Raw genomic sequence first — 20,024 nt, forward strand, 5'->3', positions numbered from 1 at the left:
AAATACTGCATTAGTTTTAAAAATCCTGTCTCAGGCAGGCTCTACTTTAAAGCATCCGCTGTGCCGATGGTCAGTTGTGATTGTGGTGTAGCTATTTTGGCTTTTTTTTTTTTTTTTTTTTTTTTTTTGAAAGATGGTGCTGATGCTTTGTGTCATTTTAAACGGCTTCTGATTTCTCCTTTATGTTTTCTAACTCGGGCTATTTGATTTTTTTTTTTCTTCAGATATCCCCAGACATGAAATTCCCTTCAGACATTCTCCTTCTCCCTCTTTAGCAAACCCAATTCAGTCTGTGTCACATTGCGCATTGCTACACTGATTGAAATCTGCATGTTCCAGCTGTTCCTATTCGGTCTTTGGGTATTCTGTGTGCATACAAAAAGGCTGCGGTGTAGGCATAGATTTATTCAATACCTTGACATCCTTGTCCTTCAGTGTAATGGAAAATATGTCTGTGGACAATGCTCCCTCTATCTTTTTTCCCTTTCTTTTTTTTTGCAGTGGTATTTTGTAGAAACATATACTTTAATGTTTTCTATTTAATTACATTGATTTAGGAACCCACAGCATGAATCATTTCGATACCCCTGGGATCAGGATTGAATATAGCAGAAAATGAAACTAATTGATCTTTGTTTTTGGGTGCTTTTATTCAAATTTTACATTAGAAACACATAGTTCCTCTTTGTCAGAGGTGCTGCTTGGCCAATTCCAGGACTAGCTTCTCATTATTTCCTTTTATTTCACAAACACTCATCATCATCCCTACTAAATCATTGTTGAAATGCTTGTCTTTCCTGATGATATGGATTTGTTTTAGTGCTGTCTGTTCCACTGTCTGGAAGAAACATTCATAATTAAAGAGCTCATATTGTGTTTTTGTTTATCTCGTAGATTGACAATGAGGAGTATGGTGAAGCCCTGTCTCTTGCCCAGGCATACAGTTTGGACTCTGACCTCGTCTACCAGAGACAGTGGCGGAAGAGTACCGTCAGCATAGCCTCGATACAAGATTATCTGGTAAGACATCAGTCAAAGGAGACACATACGTGTGAGGAAATGAGGAGGAGAGACGAAGGATTGTATCAGAATTTCTGGTGTTAATCACAGTATATTTTGTTGGTTGGCAAGGGGGGAAAAATTCAGTGCATTTATGTGAATGCGTGGGAGAGGCACACACTTAAATGGTAAATGGCCTGTATTTATATAGCGCTTTACTAGTCCCTAAGGACCCCAAAGCGCTTTACACATCCAGTCATCCACCCATTCACACACACATTCACACACTGGTGATGGCAAGCTACATTGTAGCCACAGCCACCCTGGGGCGCACTGACAGAGCCGAGGCTGCCGGACACTGGTGCCACCAGGCCCTCTGACCACCAACAGTAGGCAATGGGTGAAGTGTCTTGCCCAAGGACACAACGACCGAGACTGTCCAAGCCGGGGCTCGAACCGGCAACCTTCCGATTACAAGGCGAACTCCCAACTCTTGAGCCACGATCGCCCCACAGCCACGATCGCCCCACAGTGCAGCACAAGTCCCCATACTCTATTTCACGCATCATTTTTGCCAATTTATAGCAAATTTTTTCACCCTCTCATCCTATTTCTGTATCGTATTTTATCCCATCATTTCTTCTGAACTCACTCCATCTTCTTCTGTTTCCTGCATCCCACCTAGAGCAAGATCCGCAAGCGCTCATGGGTGCTGCATGAGTGTGTGGAGCGCGTCCCAGAGAATGTTGATGCAGCTAAAGAGCTGCTGCAGTATGGCCTGAAGGGAACCGACCTTGAAGCCCTGATAGCCATAGGAAAAGGGGAAGATGGGGGCAGGTATAAAAACCTCTTCTCTTCACTCACCATAGACTTACTCTGCTTGTCTCATTTTGTTTATCCGCGCTTCTTTTTTCTGTCATTTCTTTGCCGTCTCCCAGGTTCATCATGCCAGGCGACGTCGACCTCGATGACCTCCCTTATGAAGACATCCTTTCAGATGAGCAGGAGCTGGAGATGAAGAAGGAGAGGGAGAACAAGAAGAGACGAGAGCTGCTGGCCAAAGTTGACTTCAGCAGGTACACAGCCAGTCAGACTGCCGCTTGTTTAATCAAACAGCAGATGGACACATAATTGTCAGGGCAGACCAGAAATGCTGGCAGTTTTCCGAATAAACAGAATGTAAGAGAGGGTTCATTTAAACCTCCAGCTAAACTGGTAGTTTAGAGTCGAGCTGGCAAGCACGTCTCTTGTTTTAGTATCTTAGTTACTTAAGCTAATTACAATCTTTTTATTTTATAGTGTGATACTGTTTTTTGACTAAACCATTGGGAGTTTTTGAGATTATTTTTCTACTGATCTTTGAAGACAATGAGCTAAAACACCAGCTTTGTTCTTAGAAGCATTTGCTGGGTGGGTGGACTCATTTCTCTAGAGAGGAATCTGATGCTGACCTGTGTGAGTCACCTTGTTGGCAGGTTGTTACTTACTGTTTCTAAAGATTAAATTAAGTCATTGTTATTACCTGTATCAGCTAAAATATTAACTGTACTCCAAATGCTTGTGGGGAAAAATTGAGAAATTGTGATTTCAGTATTTAAGGTGTAGACCAGGAAACTGGGAGGAGGATGAATGGGTTAGAGTGCTGCCAAATTTATCACTGATTGTTTGACTGGGTTTCACACCAGAGAGGGGATCATAAAGGCAGGGATGTTAATGAGTTTGAGGAAAAGAGAGAGTGAGAGAGCGAGACGGAGAAAAAGCACTGGTGGAGATTAGTGGGTAATCTGCTGGAGGTAATTTATGCTTTTGTTTTCAAGTGCCCAGGGATAGACTAATGAAAAAGCCTTTAGTGATCACTAATCACCTCTCATAACACACATGCAAACAAATTCACTCATCCAGGTATCAAGAAACACTCTTAAGCTGAATTACACACAACTACTGAAGTGACCAGCCACAAAAAGGATGCGCTGGGTGCATGAGTTAAAGCGCTTGATGCACATTTAAATTCATATCCGTTCTATGTTTTTGCAAACAGGCTTTGTGCAGGCGCACATTTCAATCTTCTGTAGCTGGATCGGGCTTTTTCTTTTGTTCGTACAGTAAGCAGTGAGCCTCCTGACGGCTTTTAAATGAGGAAGAGCACAAACGTCGTTAATCCTTTGTAATAGCTGCCCTTCACGTCGCTGTTCATTTTTTTTTCCCTCCCTTTGGCCATTTGGTCATCTATATCTTACTGTGTAATAAAACTGTTGTGCTTTATTGGAGAACTGCACTCCACTGCAGCTAAATAAAAGATGGAGGATAAGAAAGAGGACAGAAGAGGTAGTAAAAAAAAATCGATAATGTACAAACATTAAAAAAAAACATTACATTAAATCTTCGGTGAATAAACTTATTTAAATATACCAGTTTTTCTCCTTTATCTGTCTTTGATGCAGAATGTCTGCCAGGCAGCTCACACACGTGCCCCCAGAATGTGTTTTTGTGTGAGTGTGTGAACACATTCGGGTTCCCCCACTAATGCATCTACCCATGTTGCCTTGAGGCCTGCGGCAGATAATAATTCTCTTAATTTCTTTTTAACTACACCACCATTACAGAAATGGCTCAGTATCGATCACAGCTGCTTCACAGTAGTACTGCATCTGTGCGTATTTTGTGTGGGTGACACGCATGTGTAGATAAGGACTGTATTTAACTAGTAAATGTGACTCAGAGTGCATCTTTAATCCTGCTGTGTGTGTGTGTGTGTGTGTGTGTGTGTGAGAGAGAGAGAGAGAGAGAGAGAGAGAGAGAGAGAGGGAGGGGGAGAGAGGGAGGGAGGGGGAGAGGGGGAGAGAGAGAGAGAGAGGGGGAGAGGGAGGGAGGGGGGGGAGGAAATTGTGTGAAGAGAGTATTGTCTGCGTGAGAGAGAGAGAGAGAGAGAGAGAGGGAGGGGGAGGGGAGGAAATTGTGTGAAGAGAGTATTGTCTGCGTGAGAGAGAGAGAGGGAGGGGGAGGGGGAGGGGAGGAAATTGTGTGAAGAGAGTATTGTCTGCGTGAGAGAGAGAGAGGGAGGGGGAGGGGGAGGGGAGGAAATTGTGTGAAGAGAGTATTGTCTGCGTGAGAGAGAGAGAGAGAGAGAGAGAGAGAGGGGGGAGGAAATTGTGTGAAGAGAGTACTGTCTGCTGCAAGGTGTTTATGTTCTTATCAGGTCAGAGTCAGACCTCAGTCAGAAGTCTAATTTTCTCATTTGTTCCAGCTTTGGACTGTGCTTGTGTCTGTGTGGAAGGCTGTTTATGCTTTTATTGTAGCATCTAGATGTATTAAATATATGTGTGCACATAGATCTTGAAGCAGTTAGTCTCTTTACCTTAGTTTACCGCAGTTATTATTATTTTTTATTTAAGAGCTATTTATTATAAGGGCAATCTGTTAAAAACACATAAAAACCTTTATAAAGACTTGTGCACTGTGCTGCCTTTTTAGTGTATAGCCAGGTGGGTCCATTTGTATGTATAACAGTGTATTACAGCACACACTGTTTATGCTGTATCTCAGTGGAATTCAGCTGTAAGATTAGCAATTTAAAAGCAAGAGATGTTGACCTGAATCAAACATCCAGCCATGTCTAAGCCATATTGGTGGCTGTTTCTGCAATACTGCACAATGGTGTTGCTTAAAAAAATGTTTTTTAATCAATGACCAGTCTTAAACTGGAAATTATATTCTGTATTTATTATTGTTATTATTATTAATATTATTATTTATAAAATTATACATTTTATTAAAAGATATATACATAAAGTCCGTATAGATACCGTTTTACAGTACTGACATCGGCATGCTTACAGCTTCTTAAAGCTGCTACCAGCACTATGGAGTTATTTCTATACATGCATGTGCAGCATGTTTCCTACTCCGTGCTTGACTGTGACCGTGTTTTTTGGGTCTCACTCATCATTTCTCATCCTCCAAACATGGTGGGTGGAGCTTATTCCTTATTCCATCTGACCACAGCACCTTCTCCCAAGCCTTCTCTGAATCATTTAGATGTTCACTGGCGAACTTAAGAAGAGCCAGGGGGACCTTGTGGGTGCTGCAGTATTTCAGTACATTGGACTGTGGTCCCGGCTGCCTTCAGGTCATTAACAAACTCCACCAGTATAGTTTTGGGTTGATCCGCCACCTTTCTCATCATCTTGCTCTTGCATGGAGCTCCAGACCGAGGGTGATTGATATTCATTTTATATTACTTCCATTTCCAGTTAATCACTTTTCAGCATTTGATCATTTTTTAAAAATCTTATTTTCATAATGAAATAAATTAATCATTTTACAATGCCCCCCAAACTGCAGTAACTTGGATGATCTTCTATCTCTTAAACAACTCTGAAAAGAAAGTGTTCTGCTCCTCATATCCACCTTTACCTGATATACTTTACCTCACCAAACAAAAGCAGGTGCAACAGATTTGTATAAGAAAAAGCAAATGCCAGGTACTTGCATCATTTCCCAGCAAATTTAGGATGTCACCTGTTCTAAACATTCTAGAAAAGGTTCAATGTCAGCAGCTGGGCATTGACCAATTTCTCTTTTTGATTTGTCGCCATAATTGCTCTTGTAATTGCTTCAGTCTTTTTTTACTGTTCACAGAGGCTCAATTCAGGCTGCTGTCTTGTGGCTGGCTCTGAGCTTTGGATAACATTAGCTTTAGCCAATTTTCCTTTTATTAACATCTTCAAACTGGGCGTATTCATCTGGGTGAAGGTGATTTAAGTGTTTCATTAGATTTGTTGTTACGAATGTTTTCATGATAGTTCCCTTACGGTTTATGGGCTGTGGATGTCTAATCCTTTGACATGTTTTTTTTATTTTTGGCATAACATTGGTTAAATACTATTCAAAGATGAGCAGAGACCTGTTGGAGTGCCAGTGTCTCAGTAGTGTTGCATATATGTTGTGTATATAGAAAAGGTTAAACGATAAGAGATCCAAAAGATATCAAGTAGCTACCGAGACATTTTACTTTAAATAATATCTACCTGCTCAATAAAGAAAACAAAGATGCCCACAGGGTCAGTAATATCTTTAGAACATACTCTATCACTTATAGCATGGCTAACAGTACATTTTGACACATTCTGTATTATTGCATGTCATTTAATAAACTATGTCAGAGTAATAGAAGAGCTTAGTCAGAACTCCTCTCAACCAAATGAAGTTAGAGATATCCTGTCACCTCCTTTTAGATTTCAGAGCCTTTCTTGGAAGTTATCATTAAGCCATCATTCAAAACCTCAGGAGAGCAGATGGCTAAAATTGCTTTCTAACATCTCATCTCTCCTCCTTCCCTCGCTTGCCACCGCTCTCCTTCCTCCATCTCCACTTTTCTTACGTTGCTCTGAAGAAACGAAGCACGGCAGTAATTACCACTAGTACTAGCACTAAGCCGGCGCTCTTTGATGTGCCAGAGTGTGTGTTGAGCCAGTGTTAATCTCTGTTAGTCTGTGTAGAGGACCCCGATAAGACCTGATAGCACACTCTGTAATGAGGGATTTGGGATTAAGACAGCAGTGGAGAGGTCAACTCCCCTGTGGTCACATCGCAGTTGATCCAGGTCAAGTTTATAAGAGGGGTTGCACCCTGCTTCACCTGGTTGGATTGTTTCTTTGTGAATTGAACTTGGAGGGTGTGTGAGCATGTGGTTAAAAAATGTTTTATTTTACCGTATGTTTGAACCGAGGGGGTGCATCTGACCACTCCTAGCCTTTTTCAGCCTTGCACTCTCTTTCTTTTGGTTGTACCTTGAGTGATTGAGTTTTAGGTAGAGCCTATATAGCACAGTGCCTTGGTGTTTGTGGCCATCCTCTTTATTTATGGTTGTGATTAAATGACATTGAAAATGGATTTGGTTCTCACTGGGCAATCGCTCACCTCATTGACGGCTTGCATCCTATACATAACACCTGAATGAGTGGCTCTTGTGGTCATAAGGAGTTGATTTGTTGCTGTTGGAAAATGATTAGGTTTAGAGGGCATGGTATGGTATTGTAGTCACCAGTCCCCAGCCTTATTATATAGGTCCCCGTGGGCTTACTGTGTAAGGTCAATTTACAGTTAATTTAAAGCTAGGGTGTGAGTTAGTGCAGACGACAGACTGAGCTTGGCGTTTGATTTGATTGCAGTTAATTTCTGTAGTCAAAGTCATTGTGTTGGAGGTCTCATGTCAATTCCCCGGGCGCCTGCTTAGTGGGCTGCCCACTGCTTCACTGAGTGAATGGGTCAAATGCAGAGAAAAACAAGTAATTTCCCCATGGGGATCAATAAAGTATCCATTATTATTATTATTATTATTATTATTATTGTGTTGAATTGTTTGTGCTGGTATGGTGCTGATTTGCGTGTTTAAATATGATTGCATGCTTAGGCTGACTCTGGAGCAGAAGGAACTGTGTCGGAGCAGACTGAAGCTTCTCTCCTACCTGGACCGGCTCGCCACGTACGAGGTAACAGCAATCAGCCCTTTGACTTAATGAACTCTCCACATTTTCCCATGTAAATGGATTTCATTAGGATTGCAACTAACCACAGTTATCCTTATCAAATCTTTTGCTGTTTACTTTTTCAGCCTGTCGAGTAATTAACTTGATGCATGTTTGAAGACTAAAGAGAATCTCAGTAAATATTCCTTTTGGGAGAGCTGGACCCAGTGAACTTATTCAACTGTTGCTTAATATTCTGTTGTTTAGCTGGGGCATAATATTCTCCCGAACAAGAAACTCATTAATTGAATTTCCAATATTCAGCCCCAACACTTTTAATTTTATTTACATGTAATGAAGAAATTAAGTAAATTGAGGCTCTGCGGATCAACAATGCAATATCATCTTCCTAGAATATTTAAATGTGATGCAAAAAAACATTAATTGAAAAAAGTCTGGTTTTTTTTTTTTTCATCATATTTAAAACTACTGCGAGCAGTGACTTAACGGGTTTTGATAACTAAACTCAGGAGAGACTTCAGAGGAAAGAGATTGCATTTGAGGAACCATTAATTATTATTACATTTGTATTAAAGTAGAGTTTATTTAATGAATCTAATATTAATGAAGAAAAAACTTTGTTTTCATTGTAGTCTTTATTTCATAGTTGTTTTCCTACTGGCAAACTAATGCGTTCGACTTTAATGAGCAGTCTGTTCAACACTAATAGGCTTTTCTCATCTGCCATCTATGATTATTTATACTTAACCTCCATTTTTTTTAAATTGAAATTATGTCCATGAAAGACATTTTAAGTATGTGAAGAATTTATACATGATCTGGTAAAAAGCTAGCAGTGACACTGAGAAGTATTATTTTAACTTCACTACTAATAGGAATCCAGTATCACTGCTTCAGCGCTACATAGATGGATAGATACGTGCTTAAAGCAGACACTTGCAACTACTGAAAACTGTGGATTTCAGATTCACAGTGAGTAATGTTAACATGCAGACCCTTATCACGGATGAACAGGACCCTACTCGCTCCCATACACGAGAGATGAGATTTTATCCTGCTAGATATTCGACTCAGACAGAATGACGTTTCTCTCTTCATTCGGACATTGTCATGGTAACTGCAGTACTCGTCAGATTCCTTTTGCCCCGATGCATTTTCTCTGGCTGTCTATGAATATGATATTAGCGTTTTTATCATCCAGACTTGGGCTGGCTCTGTCTGCATAGGACCCCATTCAAAAGCTATCCATCAGACACACACACGCCTCACACACTCTTCTGCACAAAGACAGACACACACACATGCTCTGGCATAATGGATACTACAGAGATTTTATAACCACAAATACACATAAATCCCTCTTTCCAGGACAACAAATGGTCCATCCTGACATATGCTCACACACACACATACACACACACGCACTTAGATGACTCCAACTAAAAGGACAAGACAGCTGTAAGCCACAAAAATTAAATAGCATCTCTGTTGGCTTTGCTTTAGTGCCTTCATTGGCAGTCACATCTTCTACTTGCACTTTCCCTCGCATCTTTACTCTGAATTCCTTTCCATTCATAACATTTATTCTGGAAAGATAACCCTCTGACTCACAAATTTCTTTTCATGAACTGTAAATGTATGCGTGTGTATGTGTGTGTGTGTGTGTGTGTGTGTGTGTGTGTGTGTGTGTGTGTGTGTGTCTCTCTCTCTGAGTATTTTCTCTTTCTTTCTCTCTTGCTTTATACTTTCCAGGAAATACTTGGCGGGCCTCATGCAGCGGAGGACAAATACGATGCAGACTTCTTCAAGAAGTTCCGAAGTCAAAACATTGTTTTGTCAGCAAGAAACTACGCCAGGGTAACCTTGGCCTCACACTCCTACAGAATGTCTCACTATTTATCTCTCTTTGCATCTTTTCATTTTAACTGTATGCGTCTTTGTTTGGAGCTAGGGATGTGACTGATTCTCTACTTTAGATCAAGCCTGCGATTTTTCGATGGAATATTTAGGTTGTTTTATCAGGCTTATATTATATTATAGTATTTTTTTAATGAGTGTACGTGATGTGTTGGTTGTATGTTTGTTGTTTGTTTTGACATACTGCGAATCAATTTCCCATCAGGGACAATAAAGTTACCATTGACCATTGACCATTGACATTGACCATTGGTTAGCTCGTTTAGACACACACGAGGGTAAAATCGAGGCACCAATTGACATTAAGCATTTTCTAACATACATTTTTTTGGCCACAGGAGAGCAACGTGCAGGCTCTTGACATTCTTTTCACATATCACGGAGCAGAACTCCTCCAACATCGACTAGCTATCCTTGACAACTTTCCGGAAACCACCTCTCCACACGAGTATACCACCTTGCTGCCGGAAGCCTGGTAAGACGTGCACAAATACGCACTTACAAGAAGGTCCATGTGTATTTACTTTATACAGACACAAATGGTTTACCAAGCGCTGCACTCTTGCATTATAGATGGGAAAAACTCATTGAGATGGTCTGATTTATTTGTCCTGCAAGAGTAAATGGAGGAAGCCTTTCTGTGTTGACTTTTGCTGAGACTCGGAGAGAACCAAATGAAACGACTCATTGAAAAATCATGTTTACTCCGAAAGCTAGAACATGCATTTGAAGCTTGGTGTGGTTCAAAGCGATATGAGCTTCATAACCAAATATCTGCAAAACAAATATAATCTGTAGGCAGGGACAAGATTTTTGGTACCTGAAATGCACCCAAAATCCCTGTGATGTCTGAGTTGTATTGAAGAGTCATGTTTGTGCAAGCTTTGCATGCAGGTAAATAGTCTCCATAAAGAACAAAAGTAGGATTTCATTTTTACTGAAGGAATAAACGGGTCTTGCATGGGGAGTGCCTTACTTTGCATGTAACAATATTTACGTGGCTTTTGTGTTGTGTGCTAAAGTGGCATCCACATGGACGACAGGACTCAAGGTTTCCCAGGAGAAGAGTGGATTATAACAATATGCTCGGAGTCGGTGGTTTAATTTTCTTGTTGCTGATGAGACACGAGTTGCTGTTTCCCAAACCGCTGAAGCGAAGGTGTTGAAGTAATCCAAATGTATTCTTTAGTCCCCTTTTACAACAATTCACACTCTCGATATAGAAACTGCATTGTTTAAAAAGAAAAAAGAAAAGTATACCGCCACTGGGATTTGCACCCTTTCTAATGTCAGAGAATCCACAGTCACACCTTTGTAGAATGCAAGAGTCGCACATCCCTCTACATTTTAAATTAAAATGACCTAAAACTGGAATCGCACCTCAGTCAGAGCGTGCACTCAAGAGTCTTTCTCACATTCTCACAGTGGGAATCTTTTTGCCGTCATTAAAAAGCACACACATACACAAGTTTATTCTGTCACTGCACACATGTACGCACAGCGCCGCAGCTAACGGGCTGGCAGAGACAGCAATGAAATAAGAGGAGAGAGACTTAATTGCTACTTCTAAATTTACATTCAAACAAAGCCGAACACCTTCAAATGATACTTGCTTGAACAAATGCAATTGTCTGTTATTACAGTGTTATTCCCCCTGGTTTTCACTCTACACTGCCTGTTTTGTTTTTTTTTGCTTTGGGCTTGGAGAAATGCTGAATAGGAGCGAGGAGTGATGGAGGGTTGTTTTGGAGGGAAGAAATCATTCCTCACCTCTTTATGTTTCACTAATAGCAGTGACTGGATTTAAATTTTGAAATGGAAAAGAACCAAGGAAAATAAATTTTGAGCAGCCAAACACAGTGTTAAAGGAATGTGATGCAACGCTGTTGTAAACATGGTCCTGGCCCGCCCTTTTTGAAACTGGCATTACATTCAAAATGAGCATATCATTTGCAGAAACAGGATTTTACAGATATATTCTCTCTGCCACTGCTTTATAAAGAAACCATGTATTTGAGGGTGGCAAATTCATCACCTTAAAAAAAAAAACCCCTACAGATATAGATATAATTTTTAATATAGTTTCCACATACGCACACTACAACACAGCTCCCTTTTATTAGCCGCGACTGAGTTTGTATGGAGGTCAGGTGCTTGTGGGTCTGCAGTGAGCATCCATCATGGCTCTGCCGCTGTGGGGCAGTTTCCTATTTTCCCCAGCTTGTGAGCACCAAATGCTGCTCCAACAGCGCTCGCTTCCACACTGCAGCAGACGGAGCCAGCTCAAGCCATCTGGTGCTTACTCCCTATATACTGAACTTGCTTCATTGGAAAGGGGGGGGGGAGGTAATACTCTCCTGTAATATTGATTAGGTCTGTGAAGGGACCTGTAGACTTGGAGAATACTGAATGTATTTTTTTTTAAGGAGTCTTTGCCTGTAGCTTCAAAGGGTCATCTCTGTGGAAACCAAAAATAAACTCCACCCCCAGGTTTGCTCTGCATCTCCTGTTTTCAATCCTGCTCCCCTGCCTCTCTGATGCGAAGTAGATCAGGGATGCAGGCACAGAATAATTCATTCCTCCTATCGATATCTGGCCGCTCACGCCGATATTTACTTTCCACTCTCTAACTACGCTGTCTTTAATGAGGAAAGAGCACCTGGGAGTTAGGGAATGTCATTAAAAAAAAAAAACCCACACTGAATGAGGCTGATTTTATGCGGGACTTCTCGATCTCTGTTATCCTAGTGTTGAAGTTCCAAGCTTAATCAATGAACTGGCGCTGGAGTGTTGGTGAAAAACCCTCCTGCTTTGGAGTGTTGACATAAATCAGAGCTGCTGCTTGCTTCTTATGTATTTTGTGATTGGAGAGAATTTATGACCGTGCTAGAAAACTGCTGCAGCGTGTGTGCACGCTCGGCCTTTAACTGCACCAAAGCTGTAGATGATTTGTAGCCCACGCTATCTCCTTGAGTTTTACAGCCACAGTACATATTTTTCTGTCCACAAACAAATAGATAACAAGAAGCCATGCATTAATCCTAGAAGAAAAAAGAAACAAACCCAAAGCAAAACTGCTTTTGTTCAGCCCGGCGTCTTAGCATTCGAGTCGTTACGTTGTCTGTGTCCAAGCGTCGGAGTCCTGTCAACGCTGACACGTGAAGCTACAGAGTCATTCTTCACTTTGGCTTTCTTTTTTTTGCGTGTCCCCTATTTATCTTCTTTAGACCTGTCACACTCAAGGAGACCAGGAAGAAGTAAAGCTTGGGACCAACGTGGCGTTTAGAAAATAAAACTCCCCGCTATTTACAACTGAGGCACGATTCAGACTCTCTTCAGAAGTTCTTTGACTTGTTTATTGTTGTGATTTTGTTTTTTTGCCTCCTCCCATTTCTTTTTCTTATTATACTCTGCTCTTTCCATTTCCCATATGTTGCTTGCTCTCTAGTTTTGCTGTAGTTTATGGCTATGTTTACTTTGAGACAGTAAATGCCTTTGCTGATTTATAAGGTCCCATTATGCCTGGGTGGGTAGATGTCGCATGTTGCGGTGTATTGCTATTGGTGTGCTTTTTCCTAAAAACTGACCCCTCTCTCTTGCTGTCTTTCTCCTTCTGTCCTCTCGTATATCTTGCTTTTTTTCATTTTCTTTCATTTACAGTCTGGATGACAGAGGTGAGCTGGTGTTGATTCCGTGGGACGAGCAAAGACACAGAGAGATGGACTGGTGTGAGGCAGAGGAGTGCAGGTAAACAGGTTACATCACCCCTGAGGCGAATGTACTGATTTCTAGCTCTGTGCATAAAGTATTATTAAAGCCAACAGTTAAACAAATGTGACGTAACGCGTCATAATTAACTCAGCCCGTGTCCGGGATAACAAAGCCCCTCGCAGTGTAGAACTGTTAAAATTCATGCTCCAAACAGGCCAGATGCTTGTGCTGGCATCATTTTGTGAAACAACACATGACATCCTATTATCCAAATGTTAAACACAGCCATAACCAACTAATACCAAATCTTGTTGCACTGCCAATTTATGCCATTTGCCTGCTTCTGTAGGGAGGCCGGGCTTCATTTACAATTTTATTTTTTATTTTTTTTGTTGCTCGTCTGTTGGGAGTCATAACAGCAGTCGCACACTGTGGTATATTTGGCCAGAAATTACAGGATGAATGTTTGATAATGTGATTGGAGCAACATTCCTGGCAACTAGGTTTAAGGCAGTGTTTTTTTTTGGTGGCTATGTTATATCTCTGCTCTTCCAGCTCTGTTTCCCTCCTTATCTCTCTCCCCTCTCTTTGCTCAACTCCTTTACCATTGAGTCAGGTGATATTCTGTGTTTTTCTTATCAAAAATCCTACAATGTTAAGACTGTCTTTTAAATACTAATATTTTGGCATCCCTCCCTGTGCATCTGGTTCATAAATGTGTTACTTTCATTTAAAAAAGGAAGAAAAAAGAAGCAAACAAACAGGCACTGTAGGTAGTAGATAAATTGTACATTTTTAGGGGAACATTTTCAGCAGAGGATCAGTTGCTTTTGTAATTATTCAGAGCAGCACGATCCTCTCTGTGCTATGTTTTTGGGTAACAAAATAGGTTTATGGCACAGGAGTAAGGCTTTGACTTTTGGCTCCATAAAAAATAATTGTATCAGTGCATTGTTTTAATCTGTTTGTAAGATTTTTTTCTTTTTCTTTTGATAAACACATAATTATGAATTAATAAAAGTCATTTTTCTCTCATTAACTGTTCCCGCTCTAGCTGATTAGCTAAAAATCATTAAAGGAATAAAGTGAAAATGCAAGGGAGCGCAACTCTTCATCCATGTCTTTTTCTTTTTAAGAGCGGTGCTGGAGCAGAATTTGTTTGACGATGACAGTTTCCTGTATGACGAAGCCTCAGACCTGCTGAGATTCCGCACAGCCACGCCCTCCAAAGAGCTGCTTACTGATTGGTACATTAGCAGAGCCCAGGATATCGACTCTTGCTCCAGACAGGTACAAACATTCTGTGTATCCGCTTGTAGCTTACAGTCAGTCACTATATGTTTATTTTACTATGCAAAAGTGTTGAGCCACCCCTCGTTTCTTTCACATTTTTCTAGGAAATTTGGCAAAACCAGAGTTTCAACAATTCTAATGAGCCTGAAAGTCAATATTTGGTATTCTTACCAATTTTTCTTCAGCATAGCCTGCACTGCCTTCAGCAAGCTTTCTTTTAATTTCTTTTACTAAGTAGTCTTCAGGAATAATTCCCCAGGCTTCTTGAACATTCAAAAATCTTCTTTGGATGTTGGCTGCCTTTTGTTCTCTGTCGAAATGATGTTGAGGTCCGAGCTCTGAGGAGGCCAATCCGTGACTGTTAACATTCCTTTTTATGTTTTTCTATCCACATATGCTTTACTGGATTGGGAGTGTATTTGTGTTCATTGTCATGCTGAAAAATGAATCCATTGTTAATGCTTTCTAGATGGTATTGTATGGTGGAACAAAAGGAAAATCTGATGGTAGTTAACTACATCATTTGACAAGATCTCCAACACCACTGGTTGAAATGCAGCGCCAAACATTGATAGAGCCTCCATCGTGTTTTAGAGATGGTCTTAGACACTGACTGTACCTCACTCCTGACCTCCTCTGTACATAGTGTTAATGATTTGAACCAAAAATTTAAAATTTGTATTTAACACTCCATTAGACCTCTTGCTGTCATACAATTCTTTCTTTCCACTAGTCAAAATATGCCTAATAATACAATTTTTGTATATATACAAAGTTGTCTGTTATGTGTAGACACAACATTCATTGCTTGATCTAGGTGTCTTTTTTATGGTTGAACGATTCAAAGGTCAGTGTTCAGTGGCTTAACAGACAAAAACATTCTTCTGAAAATAGTCGAGTACAAGGACTGGATTGAAAATCAGTAAAAAAAAAAAAAAATGCCAAGAACTGTTGCTCCAGAGCACTTTAAAACATTACAAGAATTTCTTACTTTGACCTGGAAGCAAAATTTAATGAAAGATTGCATCTTACCCTTCCTGTGACAGCAGAACTTTTACCTGACCTTGCAGACTGTAATAGCAATAAATGTTTTCCCGCTGACCTCTCATGGCCTTACAAAGCCTTTATTTGTAATTTCAACCTCAACGCTCAAGCATTCAAGCTGTTTTAGAGACTAAAATGATCAGGTGACCTCGCAACTTTTCAATTAGTTTGTTCATCCCTTATTACCGATGCAAATCATTTCCAACTGGTCATAGTTCTTCTGTTAGGGGAAACCTTTTACGTAGACTGTTAACGTTCCTTCTGCTCGATTGGATCTTACAGCTGGGCAGCGGCAGAAAGGAATTAATAGACATCTGGCTATTGAAAAGACAATTGGTTTCGCACACTTCTTTTAGATGATGAGGGCAGAAAAATATAACGACTGCAGACTGCAGAGGGTATGTTGCCTGTCTCCATCAGTCAAGGTCACTTTGATCTGATCTGTGACAGTTATTATCATATTTGCCATATGGACTTCTAATGAAGAGAACCCGAGGCTTATGTCATCCGCGTTCTGATGCTGCAAGTGAAAAATAAGACTTGATAGGACTTGTTTAGTGGAGTAATGGGACGTAAACGCTAGAGCAGCCCGATCTCTCCACCCACACTATCCACGCTGCAGCTCCGTCCCCTTTTTACCTCCATCAGAGTGATGGATCAAGGCTGTCACAGCACTCTCTTTGTCTTTGTGAAAGGACTAACTAGGGTGCAGTCATATCTTTCCCCTTCATTTCTCCGTTTTATCCCTTCCACTTGCTGTAAAGAGGCTGGCGAAATAGAGATTTTGGGGTCCATTGCTCATTTTTGAAGACAACTGGGGAATCGTGCCTTTCATCATCCACTCAAGAGAGAAGGAAAGGGAGAGATTCGAGTGCATGTGTAAAAGGAGGCCTTTGTTAGTCTCAAGGAATCACACCAATTCCCTCTTTCATTCTCTCCCTTGTTCATTTTTAATTAGACCTCATCTTCATTTGCTCTATCACATCTTACTCCAGGAGTCTCTTTGGACTGTCCCGAACTCTCACGTCTCTGGTTATTTCACACATTTAGTTTTTTCTTCACACGAGCAGCAGTGACACAGAAATACATCAGAAAATCTCTGCTGCCATTTGCTGAAGTGTTCTAAACCAGTCACAAAGTGGCAGGAGGCGAGACACTGATGGGAAGATTGACAAGATGACTCAGAGAGAGACACGAGCTAGGGCAAGCAGAGAATGGAAGTGCAGCCGAAAGAGGAGATAAATGCTGGGCCGATGCAACAGCCCTTGTTAGGTTAGTGTATTACAAACACAGAAAGAGGAGAGGGCAGCACAGATAGGTGTGGAGATAAAAAGGGAAAGCAATCTCATGGAAAGAGCTGTCTGTGGGGAAGAAAATCACCAGTTATAAGGGGGTAAAAGGGTAGGAATAAAGGATATTAAAACAAAGTGGTTGTTGTGCTGGCAACGAAATGGCACAAAATGAGAGGGTGGCTTTGAAAACAAGACAGAGCGTGGGGAGGCTGGCATACAGAAAAGGCAAAGGGGCAGGCTGGGAGTTCAAATGGAGGCTAGTGTGGTGACTGTTACTTCGAAGAGGTGGGAGGGAAGGGAACAGGATTAAAATTGAGCAGAGCTGATGAGAAAATGTAAAAATTCCGTTTGAAAGAAAGGAGTGTGATAGGACGAGGGTGAGAGACAAAGAAGCATCAAATTGAGTTGGAATATTACAGTGAAGAGTGAAATCTGCCGTTGTGGCGAGGGGGGGGAGAGCACAAAGAGAGAGGGTCGTGTTACAGAAAGACGAGGGGAGGGGATGGAGATGAGGTCGTAATTAAAAAGTGTGAGATTTCAACATCTGAATTGTCTGTGGTTAGCTGGGGAATCTATCTCTGGAGAGCAGGGAGGAGCGGAAAGAACAAGGAGGATCTACACTCACAGTTAGATCAATAGACTTCCCCCTCTCATTGTATCTAATTGCTCAGACTCTGAGTCAAGGTGATTTGGGTTTTGGGTTGAATGTGTGTGTGTTTGTGGGGATACTTTTTGCAAATGAAGACATGCAGTTATTTATTCAACAATAAGTAATGTGTGTTGAGATAAGCTGAAGACAACAAGATTGCATTGATTGTGTATCTGTGTTTCTGTGTGCCTGTGGGCACTTGTGCCTTTGTGTAGGAAAGATGCAGCAAGGATGTGTGCGCTGTCTCTAAAAGGTGTAGAAAAGGCAATCATCACCGCAGGACCCAGCAGCATCTGCTATTGATTGGCTAACATCCACAGGTGGCCGAGCATCAATTGGCTGGGCGTATTGCCGGCATATAGCTGGTTGCATATTGATTGGTTGCTTTTCTGGATGGAATTGTATCGATTAGGAGCAGCAGGAAGCCCAAAACCTCAATGTTTTATTGCTGAAGGTCTAATGATTGGATATTAGTAATGACTGACAGCTATTATTTGCTTTTGGATTGGACGGGATATTGTTTTTTCCACGTCCCAATCCAGTTATCTCGGCAACAATTTTTATTGAACGAACATTGCTGCAAACAGGCTTTTTATTTGCCTTCTGCCCAAGTGTCATGGTTAAGAGGTTGGGTTAGTGTGTGTGTGTGTGTGTGTGTGTGTGTGTGTGTGTGTGTGTGTGTGTATACACAGTTTGGCCCATAAGTATTCAAACAATAATGACTTTTCTAGTTTTGTTTCTGTACACCAACACTATGGATGTTAATTGAGCAAATCCATAAGTGATTGAAGATTTTTAGCTTTAATTCAAGGAGTTTAACACACCTTCATCAATAGAAGCACGGAGGCTTTAAAACAAGGCGAAAACCACTGGTTGCACAGAAGAAGAGGAAATTCGGGACAGAACATCTCAAAGAGCCTGCACAGTCCTGGAACACATTCTTTGGGAGTGTGAAACCAAGATTAGCTTGATTTCATTTCTATAGATGCCCCTAGAGTCTTCTCATCTAACTCACAACATGAAACTATTAAAGTGCTCCATAAATTACATAACATGCTCTCTGTTGACACATTTTATTGCCATTCAAGTTGCGGAGTCAGCAGTCTAAGCAGACACGGGGTACCAATGTGCTCTCCAGCCAGGTGAGAGATGTAATCTCAATAGCGTGTATTGGGATCTCCTCCCAGTAGGACATAACTACTCCAAGTCAGATGCCTGAACCACCTCCACTGGCTCCAGAGTAGTGACCCCTATAACTAACCTATTCAACCTGTTCCTGTGAGAGGGTGGTGTTGCCCCAAAGTATGCATGGCAAATTTTTCATCACTGTTGACAATTATGCTGTTGGTGGTTTATGAACGCGTTTCTTTTGTTAAACAATGGAAGTGCTGATATGCTCTTTATCATGTAAGCTAAAGGCCTGAGACAACAGATCTTGGTACAGCTGGCTGGAAATTCGTTCGTTCTTTCTCCCACGTTGCCAAAACGGCAGCCGCTGAGTGTACAGTGCATTGTTTCACACGCGACCGTTTGACCTTTATCAGGTCTTTTATCACAACACCATCTGTGTACTTGTGATACACAGTGTGAACGAATGCATGCACTGAAGATATTATGGAAGTATGAAAGTACCCAATCTGAGGCACAGTAACAGTGTGTTTAATATCTCACTGACAGTGCTCGTTCCTTAAAACGTCCAAGTATAGGAGACGTTAAGAAGTTAGTGAAAGTGTGATGTTGACCACTGATCTTGTCTTTTTTTTTTTTTTCTTTTTCAATGTACTTTTAAGTAGAATTCATGTAGTCAGCCTCCTCTAGCGTGTTTTTCATTTGGTTTTCTTTCTTTCTTGTCTCAGGTGGACTGCGCCCTGTCGCTGGTGCGCCTTGGGAAGGAGCGGGAAATCCCCGGGCTGGAGCGATTATGCGATGACTTGGTCACCATGGAAACACTTGTGTATGAGACATCATGTGAACTGGGTCTGACTCTTAAAGATTTTCAGCAGCTCAGCGACATTGACAAACTCCGCCTGCTCATGAAAAACGTACGTGACTTAATTTTCCACCTGCTTAACTGCACACTGGGAAAGGTTGACCCCCACCACAGAAACGGTTATACTTTTAGCTGCACAAAATCATGTATGCACAGCAGGTCTGGTAACTGAAAAGCTCTGTACAAAAGCTGGAAGATAAAATACCAATAAAAAGTTTGGACACATTCGGTACGTGTGTCCAAACTTTTTACTGTTTCTAATTGTCTTTGTTTTTATCTTCATTATAATGAATGTCATTCATTTCATAATTTCTTTCTTTTATCCTTTTCAAATGCAAATAATTTCTTTCTTTTTTTTTTTCTCAGTTGAAAAACGTTGTTTTCCTCACGCGACGCTGTTAAATTGCGTTTCCCAGCCCGCTTGCTTTGTTTCACAGCCTGTCTGGGTGTTCATTGTCTGAACAAATAGAAAGCTTGCCTCCCATTTCTCTGCCATTACATTTCTTCATACAGTTCCACGTTATAGTTACTTTATTGTCCTTGATTGTTGCTTAAAGAAACATAATTTATGCTAATTGCAACTAGAATAGGCAACAAACAGAAAAATTTAAAAGACTAATTGAACGGCAGCCTCCAAGTAA

The 20,024-nt window shown here is 41.0% G+C and overlaps 1 protein-coding gene across 2 annotated transcripts in view; it reads left to right on the forward strand.

Moving 5' to 3' along the window:
* Nucleotides 1-20,024, forward strand: part of nbas (NBAS subunit of NRZ tethering complex) — a 181,506-nt gene that overhangs the window by 28,311 nt on the left and 133,171 nt on the right. For both annotated transcript variants that reach the window (XR_014907717.1, XM_085383241.1), the window contains exons 16-24: nt 895-1,020; nt 1,685-1,836; nt 1,938-2,075; nt 7,412-7,490; nt 9,240-9,344; nt 9,743-9,879; nt 13,065-13,151; nt 14,252-14,405; nt 19,250-19,435. Coding sequence is in view for 1 of the 2 variants with exons in the window: in XM_085383241.1 (XP_085239367.1) it covers nt 895-1,020; nt 1,685-1,836; nt 1,938-2,075; nt 7,412-7,490; nt 9,240-9,344; nt 9,743-9,879; nt 13,065-13,151; nt 14,252-14,405; nt 19,250-19,435 (1,164 nt within the window). In the remaining variant the exon portion in view is untranslated. The remainder of the gene's footprint in view (nt 1-894; nt 1,021-1,684; nt 1,837-1,937; nt 2,076-7,411; nt 7,491-9,239; nt 9,345-9,742; nt 9,880-13,064; nt 13,152-14,251; nt 14,406-19,249; nt 19,436-20,024) is intronic.

This window comes from Rhamphochromis longiceps, linkage group LG15 (genome assembly GCF_057381845.1).
Source record: "Rhamphochromis longiceps isolate RC_006_pf linkage group LG15, R_longiceps_female_GT1.1, whole genome shotgun sequence".
In the NCBI taxonomy this organism is placed as follows: Eukaryota; Metazoa; Chordata; class Actinopteri; order Cichliformes; family Cichlidae; genus Rhamphochromis; species Rhamphochromis longiceps.